The 12,278-nt window shown below is 56.4% G+C and overlaps 1 protein-coding gene across 1 annotated transcript; it reads right to left on the bottom strand.

The window, feature by feature from the left end:
• Positions 1 to 11,114: 11,114 nt before the first annotated feature.
• On the bottom strand, positions 11,115 to 11,480 carry LOC112588356 (probable endochitinase). The gene has a single exon (XM_025297933.1). It carries the CDS (start codon positions 11,478 to 11,480, stop codon positions 11,115 to 11,117), a length of 366 nt encoding a protein of 121 aa, XP_025153718.1.
• Positions 11,481 to 12,278: the final 798 nt, after the last annotated feature.

Below are 12,278 nucleotides of genomic sequence, written 5' to 3'. Positions count from 1 at the left end.
CGTTCGACGAATGCGTCCCTTGTCACGGTGAGCGACGGCGCCGATTCGCACGGCTCGCTTCGCGTCGACACGCATCGAACGCGGAGCGACAACGATCGAGACGATGCCTCGTCGGCGCCAATATTCGTGTCGCTGATGCTCGAGCGTCCGATCGCCGAGTGTCGATTAGCGCGTCCCGAGTTGCTGGGCGATATCGAATTTTCGTGCTACGGTGGCAGCGCCGCCGATCGCATTGACTTTGTCGAGACATCGCTCCTGCACGGTGAAAAGTTATTGGATCATCGATTCGAGTCGCCGGTCGAGGCCTGGTCGCTGCTTATATCCGTGTTGGATTGGTGCAGCGATGTACATCGCGCCATGTATCCAGTGAGACGCAGCGTGTGGAATCTGTGGTTCTGCAACGAGGTGGCGACCCGATTGCGACCTAGCGACAATTCGATAGCGACATCGCGGCGTCAACGAATCGAGTCACCGCCGCCAGCGACTGCGACGATTTCGACGACGAAGCGGCCAATGACGATACGTGGCGCGTGATCGGCGCGAGCGGTCTCGTCGACGTGGGCGATTCGGCCTCGTACGTGTACACCGTGCGCGTTCTCATACTGGCCGTGTATCTGGGCTGTTCGTACGGCGGAATAACGCGCGCAGTCTCGTCCAACGATCGAGTGTCCAATCGAGCGTACGACTGCGCGTTTCCGCCAAAAACGGCCGGAGTGTACCACGCGCTGTTTCACACTCGTCCATCGCGCCGCATCGATTGATATGCGCGCAATACGGCACGCGTCGCGGCGATCGCGGTCATCGCGAGGAGGAGAACGCTGACGACGGCGCTGCAGCGGCCGATCCGGAGGCGTCCGATTTAGCGATCCGCAGCAATTACTCGTCACCCGAGCACTGGCTCGACGATTTGTTCGCGCTGTGCGACAAAGCGTGCGATCGTTATGGTATTCCGCGTTTGCGACATCGTCGAGGATAATTGCGATAGTGCACGCTGTCGCAACAACAACGTCTCTCTCACGTGCGGCCATCCTGCGCGAATGGCCGAGAAGAAACCACCCATTGAGGAAGCGCCGCCCGGCACGCTGTCAACGCTCGAATATCTGGCCTACCTGCGCGATTCGTACCCGCAGACGCGTTACGCGCTGGCCCAGTGGAACGCGTTGTATCGCTCGTACGAGTGCACCGTCTGCGAGGACGCGTGGACGGAGGCGACCGGTTGCGATGAGTCCGCGATCAAAACCCCGCTCGGATTGCGAGCTCGTCAATTACCCCGGTTCCTGCGCACCGGTAGATACATAGTGTGTGTGACTGTGCGATCGCGCGACCGCGAGACGACGACGACGACGACGGTGCACGTGTGCAATTTCTTACCGCTGCTCATCGGCACCGAGCTGGACGTGCGTGTGCGCTACGGCGACTGCGATCCCGCGTTCGCCCACAGTGAATTTGCGCGACACGATCTGTCGCACATGGGTCAGATCTATGCGTTCGCGCGATTCTGGGTGTTTAATAGTTTCATACACACGGACTCGCGTCAGTGTCATCGCTATCATCACACCAACGCGACGATCGGCGCGGTGGTGCGCATGTACGTGTACGATCGCACCGACAAGGACAACATGCTGTTTCTCGAGTCGAACGGCGCCCTGCGCATTCGCGACAAGTATCGGCGAGAGGTCACGCTGATCGACGAGACCGGACGAGACGCGGTCTCGTCGATCGACAGCAGTGTGACGTCGACAACGCGCGAAATCGTCGACACGTTTCTTCGAGATTTGAACGGCGGTGCCGACAACGACGATAATCGCGCCATGTCGCCGAATGATTTCTTTCAGTGTTGTCGAGAGTACATGCTGCGCGGCGTGGGTCTCGAGGAGACGAATGCGCCACCATCGAGGCACGACGCCGACGACCAACAGCAGCAGCAGCGAGTGATCGAGGTGCTGCAACTCACGAACGAAATCGATCATATAGACAACAAACGCGTGTCGAACGCACCGGCGCTGTACTCGGCGCTGTTGACCGATCTCGCGCGATCGCTCGATATGATACTCGCGACATCCGCCGACGCGGACTCCGACGAGGGAACCGCGAGATCCGCATCACCGCGATGGCAGACATGCGTGGCGCACTACGCGGCCATGTCACATCGGGCCAATTTGCTGCAGTTCGTCAGTCGACGCACGCACATTCGTCGCGACTGGTGCGAGGTCATGAAGCGCCGTATGAAGAGCGAGATGCGCAGCGATCGATCGTCGTCGGTGGCGCACTACGGTTTCCGCGTCGATCATCATCGCGCCGTTGTCGTTTCACCACCACCACCGACGTCGGAGCTCGTCGCGGCAGTGTCGCGCATTGTCGTCGGTGCGGCAGCGAGCTCCGACGGTGAGCAATCGCGGCATCGTTGTTTGCGATATCGCGCGATCGACGTGACCGCGGATCACGCTAAGACCGAACAGCAGTTTCTCTGCGCCAAGATGAACACCGACGCCGAGTACGATCACGAGCTGGTGAAGCGAATGCGCGTGGTCAATCTGAAGCCATGTCGTGTCTGAAGATGCCGAACGGGTTCCCACGTTTCTTTAGCTACTTCAACGTCGGTAACATTGGCAACGCGGGCCGCGTTATGAATCGCACTCACGGTATGCGCGATTCGTTCGTGTGCGACGTGGCCGCGGCGTCGGACCGAATAGCGAGCTTTTTACGAGACTCTGCAGTCGACAGAGCGGCGGTCGACCGACCCTACCGCGCCGACTCAATCGGCATCATCATCGCGATCAATGAGATCCCGGTGCTGCGCGTCGTCGTGGACGCGGTATCGTTTGCTCGAGTCGGCACAACCGACGACTACATCGACGATGATGAAGCTACGGCGTTCACCACGTGGCGTTTCTGGCCAGTGTTCCTCTCGATCAAGCGACTGGAACCCGGTGCTGTGGTCACGGTCACGCATCTGAGATCACCGAACGCGTCACCGGCGGCGTCGATCGCCGAGCGAGCCGAGTACTTTGTCAATGTGCGACTGACCAACGGCGTGCCGACCTGTTCGGTGCGCGTGATTGTTGACCACGATTGCGCGACGAACAAATCGATCGCCGAGCCGGATGCTGCTGCTAACGAGGCGGCAGCAGCGGCTACGTATTGTCACGATTGTTGCGATTACTATCTGCTCGACGGTCTGGAGATGCGATTTCGCGATCAGGATCGGCGCAACGCGCGATCTCGCCGGCGTTGCTGGTCGCGCTACATCGATTCGGCGATCGCTACGGCGCTACCTCGCTGTCGAGCTCATATCTGGTGCAGTCGTCACGAGTTGGCTCTCTACGAAGCGTCTTCGCGCCGAGACGGCACGACCGGACCCAATCGTGACGACGAATCGACGACACTCAAACGGCCCAAATTGCACGAGGTGGCGTGTCACGGCCTGCTCTCGATAGCGGCGTATCCGCGCGTTACATCAGCAAACTCATAGTCGCGATCAACGCGCACAAACGCGCCCTGGAGCTGCGCACGATCGTAGCGACCAGAACGGCGAATCGGCGCGAAGATCGCGCATCCACGAACGACACGGTGATTAGGCGCGAGCTCAATGCCTGTATCGATCTGACGTAGCGCGATTTCGACCAGAACGGCAAATCGACGCGTCTTCGGTTCATCGACGACCTTGCGCCTCCGCCAGCTCGATCGTGCGATAATGGATCTCACGAAAGTTTGACACCGCGCAACGCCATTCGCCTGTTCTTCGCCTTCGGAGACGTAAACATGCTCAACTGCGAGGACGGTTACGTGCTGAACGAGCAGACGCGCATCATCGCGGACACCACTCTGTGCCGTCGGGTAGGCTTGTCGTGCGCTCTTCCAGTCACGTATTTGTCTCACATGACTCTCGAGTATCGCACGATCTGAGCGTGCGAGTGCACGTCGGCACGTTTCGAACTATTGTGCCGTTGTGCGACGAGCAGCAGCAGCAGCAACATCGACACCTAGATGGTCACGGATTCACCACCACTACCGACAGCGAGCTGTTGCGATTCTTCAACGCGTCGAGCGGTGGAGTGACTCAGCGCACTCCCAGACGCGTCGACGCGGCGGCGAACGCAAAACACGAGGGCGCGCGTTGCGTCATATTGGAACGAACGTACGATCTGTACGTGACGTGGCACGCGTCGTATCTGCAGCGCGCTTTTGACGACTGCGGGACGCAGAGTCCCGCGTCGGCCAAGGTTCATTCGCACGACGACCAATCCACCAACAACGGCGAGGATTCGTCGTATCGCGAATCGTTCATCTACACCGACGGTCCTACTCGCGAAGCCTCGGTGGAGATTCGCGCCAAGTACGCGCGTGTGATTCTGCGCGCCGTCGACACGCGGCAAACCGTTAAACTGCAAAACTCGTTTGGTCAGAAAGGCGTGGCTCATTACGCCGATCTGAGCGATCTCGTCGCCGATCGCGGCGAGCGCGTGGATCTGGTGTCGTCGATATACAGTCTGCTCGGTAGGTTCGTGTGCGGACAATTGCTCGAACAACGGGACGCGTGTCGATACGTGTTCTCCCGTCGCACCGGTATGTGCGTCGGTAGCGGTGGTTACGGTTACTTCTTCGCGAGCGACGATTCGGCGCACAATAATTTCATCTACAGCGTGAAGCGCGACGGTGAGAATCCGATGCGCGTGTGTAAGCTCACGTACGACAGTTTTCTGGAGAACGGTATGTCGAGCTCCGCGCTCGTCAAAGCCAGCGAGTTCGAGTACGGTCTGAACAATCCGTACGCCGGATTGCCGCGAAACGTGTCGCGCGCTCTCGACTGTTACGGCGCGTACGATCGACGCGTGCATCTGCGCTCGCAGCGTTTGCTCGTCGCGCGGCGACAAGCGCTGGATCGCGCGACCGTTCGAGCGATTGATCGAGCCAGCGACGCGTTCTCCGGCGACAACGCGCGACAAAGAGACGACCGCGAGTCGCAAGAGAAAGCGCGATTGCGACGCTCTGCCACGAAAGCGCGCACTGGCGCGTCATTGCCCGAGGAACTGCGCGTCGTGGAATCGCTGCTCGCCGACATCTGGAGCGGGGTGGATCGCATCGCGAGGGCTGAAGAGCCATGGCACAACGACGAAACCGCAACCTCGACGGAGAATGCAGTCGCGGAGCAGGCTCGTCGATCGCGCGACGGTGATGAGACCGTGCCGGCCAACGACAGCGGCAACAATGATGACGACGCTTCTTTGCTCGTCCGTACGCTCGCCCGTCTGCGCGATTCCGCTTCCGTGCAACGTCTGTGTCGCGTCATGTCGCGTCGCGATCTCGACGAGCAACGCTCGCGCGAGCTCAACGCCTCAACGTTGAAATTGGCGCGTCGACTGCACCAATTGTGCCATTCCTCGCCCGCTTTCGCGGCGCGATGAGTTCGCCTGGACCGACGATTTCGATTATCATCCGCGAGAGGAGACGGCGCCAAACTCTGCACGCGCATGCGCATCATGCTGGACGACGCGACGACGGCGGTGAATCTTGGCGGTGAATGCACCTCGATAGGCGAAGGTCGCCAAGCTTCTTCCTGCTGCTGTCACGAGCCTGTCATTTGGCTACAATTGCTCGCCGCGACTGAACGATACAACGAACTGGAGAAGGATAGTCGCAGCGGCGTCACTGGCCTTTCAACAACAACCGAAACGACACCGACCGTGAGCAATTTTGCGATATTACGATCGCGAGTTTTTTGCGAATACGACGCGCGAACCTGTCTGATGCGTTGCATCGCGCGCTCGTACTTTGCGCGAAGATCGCGCGCAACGCGCAACCTGTTTCGCGAAAAATTTACCCAACTGCTCGACCGGGTGGAACGAGCCGAGCGCGACGAGCTGTGAGACAAACTCGCGCGACTGCACACCGCCGTCGAGAGCGAGGATCGCGAGATTGCGCTCGCGCGCGAGCGTGTACTAGAGCTGCGTCGTACCAATGAGGCGTTGACTGCGCGCGCGCGACTGGAGCGCGAGCGCGTCGCTGGCCAAGTCGCTCTGGTGCTGAGCGAGATAATGGACGGAATGCGCGATGCGTTAGCCTCGAAGGAGCGCGAGAGAGCGCATTCCTTGGCAGAGCTGCGAGCGACATTGCAACGCGCCACGACGGAACGCGACGCGGCGATCGCTCCGGTCAGACGTGCGATGCGCGCACTGGACATGACGACGTCATCATGCTGCGCGGATCTCGACGCGCCGTCACGCGTCGAGTCTGCGCTGAGCGACGCGCTGACGCAATGCTCGACCGGCGCGGCTCTGCTGCTGCTGGTCGGCGGAAACGTCATCACCGACCATGACACCGGAACGCTAGGCGACCACGACTCGCTGGTTTCGCTGGCGACTGATCTGCACGTGTGGTGGCGCGATGCGACGCCTTGAAGCGACTGCGAAATCACGAATTCGTAGCCGCGCTGAAAGAGACGATCGCGCTGCGAGACAAACGCGTCATGCTGACGCGCGCCCGAGATCTGTTCGCGTCCCGAGCTCGATCGTACGTCGAATTGACTCGTCGGTACGCGTCGTGGCACGACTGCGTGACCGATGCGTTGTTGCGCGAAACCACAACGCCGACGCGACGAGGTCGCGTCGCGAGTCGTCGAGCTGACGATCGACTTACGGATCTGGGACGCGACGCGTACGACGCGATAATTCGCGTGACGTTGCAACCTCGCAATCGCGCGACCTCGTTCGTCGTGCTCAGCGACATTGTCGACGCGCAATCCGCACCATTGGTCAGAGGACCCGCTTCCTCGAGCGACGCGAGAAGCGGCGGTGTGCCCTGCCTCGATTTCAACGGCTCGATCGCACTGTGGCGCGATGCTGTCGCGTTCGGGAACAACGCCGGAATCGTTCGCGAGGATTCCTATCGCGATCGTCACGCCGAAAACTCCGCGATCGCCGGCTATGTCGAGGCTCGGGCCCTGTCGCGGACGACCGATGAAGCACCGTCGAGCGTTGGAGCGGCGATGAGCGCAGCAGTGTGCTGTGCGCTCGCACCACCGTCGCAACATTCCTCACCGAGCGAGCGCGATCTGCTCGACATGGTGTCGAGAATTTCAAAATAATCTCGCGCCTCGCTTTCATGAACTGGATCGAGCAGATGTGTCTTCGATCGACAGTGACCGGTCTCGGTCGACGTGCGTATATTCGCGATGCATCCCATTTCGCTTTGCGATAGATCCTATTTCGAGGTACGTGTGGATCCTATTCGGTGCGGATTGCGCACTCGAGTGGATCCTATTTTTGCGCGCAATTATGCCGAATGAGTGCCGCGCCAAGGATCCCGAGTGGTTCCTGAAAATCGCCAAAATGACAAAAAATGCGGTTATTTTGACCATTTTGACGAATTCGGGGAACACTGTAATCCTTGAGCGGTTCCCCGTTTTGTCTCGAACGGGGCCCGAGTAGTTCCCCGTGTACGTCTCGCGATCGTGAAATAGGAACCAGCGACGCGCTCGAAAAGGTAAGACGCTGCTGCTCGCTAATCGACCCAGTTTTTTCTCTCCCACGTGCAGAAGTCGGCAGAGTTGTTTTTCGATTATTCGATCGATCGAGAGAAAGTACGGTCGATCGTCGTCGCGTCATGGGCGCGAGCACTACTCTGTGCGTACTGGTGATTATAGCGCTTATCGTAACGCTCGTGTACTTTGTCGGTCAGACAATGGTGCAGAACAACGAGCGACTGAACCAGCTGTTCAACGGCAAAACTCTCGAAACGCTGCGCATCGGTGTGGCTGTGATCGCCGACAAGATCAGTAAGTCCGTAGTGTCGGCTCACGTGGCGACCATGTTGTTTCCCGCTGGGAAATAATCGCCGCTCTCGTAGTCTCTCACACTGATCGCTCCGCGCCGTTAGTGCGCGGTGGTTATTCTCTTCGTTGCTTGAATGACTTCGCGGGATATCGCTGCCGATTCCACCGAAGATGTGGCTACTTCGGCGTACCATCGCGCGACCGAGGACTTTGTGCGCGCGTACAATCGGGAGGCCCGAGTGATACTCGAGCTGGAACGCACCGATACCAGGGCAGCTGCAGACAGACACGTGGCCCTCGGCACCCTGGTAGCGCAATATGCCGCGCGCTACGACCGCTTCATCGTCGATCAGACGGATCGACAATTTCTGCGCAACGAAGTGGTCGCTCGATGCATGCAAGCGCTGTCGTTGCGATCTATGCAATTGAGCGGTTTCGCCGACTTGGCGGTGTCGCTCGGCACCGTACGAAACATTCACGCTGACATCGAACGAGCGCAACGCCGTTTGGACGACGCGCGGGACAGTGATGCCGCGGCGGGTGACGATTCCGCGGACGACGGCGATCCGCGTACACGCACCGACGGGCTGTACGAGTACATTGCGCACGAGAGTTTGAACGTGTCGCTCAACGATTTGCCCGATTACGAGGATCAGCATGCGCAATTGCTCAACGCGTATTTTGTCATCAGCGGTAGTAACGGCGACGTGACGGCCGGTGACGACGACGCCGATGCTGCTGCTAAACGAGCCGGAGCGGCGCCGACCGGAGCCGGGGCCGCTCGCTCGGTCTCGATCTAGCGTTTGTCAATGCGGAAAATTTACTGTCGGCGTATCGCGGCGAGATCGAGAAGAATCTGCGCGCGTTGTATCGAAAGATGCGCGCTCTCGTTCGCGTCACCGGACGCAACGTGGTGCTGCTGCTGGATGAGATGGACGGCTTGGTGAAGAATCGCAGTAACGCCAGTGTCACGAGCGGCGAGTACAGTCTTCTCACGCGATTTCTCACGATTCTCGAACCGAACGATGGCGCGGACAACTACGGAGTGTTTAGCATATTCACGACCAATCGACTGAGCAATCTGGACGATGCGTTTCGCCGTCGGTGCGCCACCGTGTTTATGGGCTACGTGAGCACGAGCGAGGCCACGGTGCGTCTGTTCGACTCGTTCCTGCACGATTCGGTAGATTATGCAACGCGCGGAAGTCGAGTCGTCGATCACAATTCGGAGATTCGTCGCGTATGTCGGTACTGGGTGCCGGGCGATTTTACGAGTTTCAAGCGCACGATAATAGCACCGCTGCGTCTACAACGTTACTTTGAACTCTCGGGCACCACGTACGAGGCGTTCGTGGCCGCGCGCGTAGCATCATCGTCAAGTGCGCGCGACAACGATCACGAGATTCGAGTCACGCTTCCGTTGTTGTCGTACACCGAGGTGTGGTCACGTGCGACGCAATACGAGTCTATCACGTCGCCGGACAAGTACGCGGAGTACGATCCGCCGTCGCAACAGGGAGCGAAATTGTCCTCGATCGCGTTCCGCGACATCAACTGACATTGGTGCAATGCGCACACCGAATAAACACATTTGCTCAAAAAAAGACATTGCGAGTATTTCGTTTTACCCATTTCTTTTCATTACGGTGCGAGTATCAACTTGTAACAAAGTGTCAATTAACCTCTGGTGAATGTACAATCGCTCATCTGTACATTTTTATGTTCGCTCGCGTCCTCGAAATTGAGCAAACGTTGAGCGATCGTGCAGTTGTACAATTGTGCGAGCGTACGTTCGCCCGATGCTCGACGCTCGAGCAACCTCGAACAGTTATACAGTAGTAACGTAACTCCCGTACGTAGTACGGAGCAGTACAATAGTACCGGCAGTGCGACGGAACGCCCCGTTATATACATTTTACCCCTTCCATGTTGCACATTTTGCACAATAGTGGGAGCATGCTAAACGTTATTTATTGGTCAATTAATGTTCCTACTATTGTGCAAAATGCGCAACGTGAAAGGGGTAAAATATATATAACGAGGCGTTCCATCGCGCGGCCGGTACTATTATACAGTATGTAGTACGGAGCAGTCAGAGGTACAATAGGACCAGAAACGCCACTGCTCCGTACTATGTACGGGGGGAACGTTACTACTGTACAACCGCTCGAACCGTGCTAACATCGTGTCACGGACTCGCAACTCGCGGCTCGCACGTTGAACATCGAACGTCGAGTCGCTAGCGCTCGACAAATTACATAATCGCAATACCCAATGTGTACAACCGCTCGAACCGTGCGATCGTGCCACGGACTCGCGAGTCGCACGTTGAGCATCGAACATTGAGTCTCTAGCGCTCGACAAATTACATAATCGCAATACCCAATGTTAAGAGATCGTATGTTTGTGCGACTCGCAACTCGCGGCTTGTCGAGCAAACGTCGAGCGAACGTCGAGCGATCGTGCAGTTGTACAATCGTGCGAGCGTCAAGCGATCGTGCAGTTGTACAATCGTGCGAGCGTCAAGCGATCGTGCAGTTGTACAATCGCTCATCTGTACATTTTTGTTCGTTCGCGTCTCCGCGAACTGAACTAACGTCGAGCGATCGTGCACTTGTACAATCGCGCGTTCGAGCAATTGTAGTAGTAACGTCTCCCGCACGTAGTACGGAGCAGTAGCGTTCCTGGTCCTATTGTACCTCTGACTGCTCCGTACCACGTACTGTACAATAGTACCGGCCGCGCGACGGAACGCCTCGTTATATACATTTTACCCTCTCCATACCGCACATTTTGTACAATAGTGGGAGCGTGCTAACCGTTATTTTATTGGTTAATTAAAGTTCCCACTATTATGCAAAATGTGCGGTATGGAGAGGGTAAAATGTATATAACGAGGCGTTCCGTCTCGCGGCCGGTACTATTGTGCAGTACGTAGTACGGAGCAGTCAGAGGTACAATAGGACCAGGAACGCTACTGCTCCGTACTACGTACGGGGGGAACGTTACTACTGTACGATTGCTCGAACCCCGCGATCGCACGATTGTACAACTGCACGATCGCTCGACGCTCGAGTCGAGTCGAGCCTGTTGAATTGCTAACGTAGCATTTATTGCGCAAATGTGATTTATCGTACAAACGACAGCTGCTTTGGTCGTATGAACGATGGAATAAAATGGTCGTAACGAGGCGTTTTAGTCGCGCTGTAAAGGTGCAATTTTGTACATGTAAATACGAATAAACTCGTTTGTTCTTGAAGATATTTTATTGTACATTTTTCATGCCATATTTCGCGCGATATGATACGTTTCTCATCGAGTGAACAATCGATGTGGAAAAAAATCATTGTTTTATGTTCTCCGGTAAATCGCAAAATTCGGTCACTGGATTGAACCATAACCCGCTCGGGCACTCGACCACGCGCAGTTCGATGCCTACGCGACATTGGATGTAGCTGCTCTTGCTCTCAGGATTCGGTAAATTTGCGTTTTCATCATTGTCCAGCGACGCGCATGGATCCGGTTTGGCGGTGGTGGTAGTAGTGGTGGTGGTGGCGGTGGTCGTGCCTTTGGTGACGGCTGCGGTCGTCGTCGTTTTGGCCAAAGTGGTCGAAATGATCTTTTGCCGTTCCTTTGTCCAACATACCGCATCGTCGGCGGAAATGCACATGTTGACGGTATTGTCAAACATTTCCCCGGACGGACACATCACGGAGTGTAACGTCTCGCGTCTCCCTAGGGATCGTGATCCGCCTGCTCTCTATTTATTTAGGCCTACCTGCTTACACCGGCACTGCCTGGGATGCCGAGAGATTTCCGGACAGATGGTGAAAGGGGGAAATATGGTGATTGTAGGTGATATAAAGATTATGGCTATTGATAGGAATAGAGACTAAACAATTGTTTATTTAACAGTGAGACAATATGATAGTTAAAAGTGTGAGATAAATGAGTGATAATACTTATAGTTATATAATTAATGAATACAAATGTGGTTTACATTATATAGCTGCTAGTAATGAGTTACAGTGAAGTGTTGAGAAAATGTACAGTTATCCTGCCCGGTGGAAGTAATGAAGGTGGTACGGTAATTTGCGAGGAGTTCCAGTGAGAGAATAGGACTCCAGTTGGTAAATGTAGGTGGCTGTCTTGTTGTTGAAAGTGTCGTCCTGTGTTAAATCTATCAATTCTATGTCTAGAGTTTCTGTCGTCGAACGCTGTTTAACCAGCCGAGGGTTGCGCGTGTGAGCCCTGTAAGAGCTTGGTAAAGAATGCGAATCCGGAATGAAGTGTCTTTGTGTGGAATGTAATGGACGTGGAGCGTATTTAAATGTGCTTATGAGTCTGTTTTGTAATAAAAACTTGATGTACGATGGAGGAACTAGATCGTGCCCCGTGATATCTTGTATTATACGGGGTTTGGTGGGGTCCATGTGTTGAGACAACAGGGCCGCTCGTCGGCAAGCTTCCTTACGTAGCTGCCTTGCCTTCTGTTTAACGCCCCCGC

Source organism: Harpegnathos saltator, unplaced genomic scaffold (genome assembly GCF_003227715.2).
Source record: "Harpegnathos saltator strain DR-91 unplaced genomic scaffold, Hsal_v8.6 scaffold199, whole genome shotgun sequence".
Classification (NCBI taxonomy): domain Eukaryota; kingdom Metazoa; phylum Arthropoda; class Insecta; order Hymenoptera; family Formicidae; genus Harpegnathos; species Harpegnathos saltator.
This window is presented reverse-complemented; position numbering and strand designations above follow the sequence as displayed.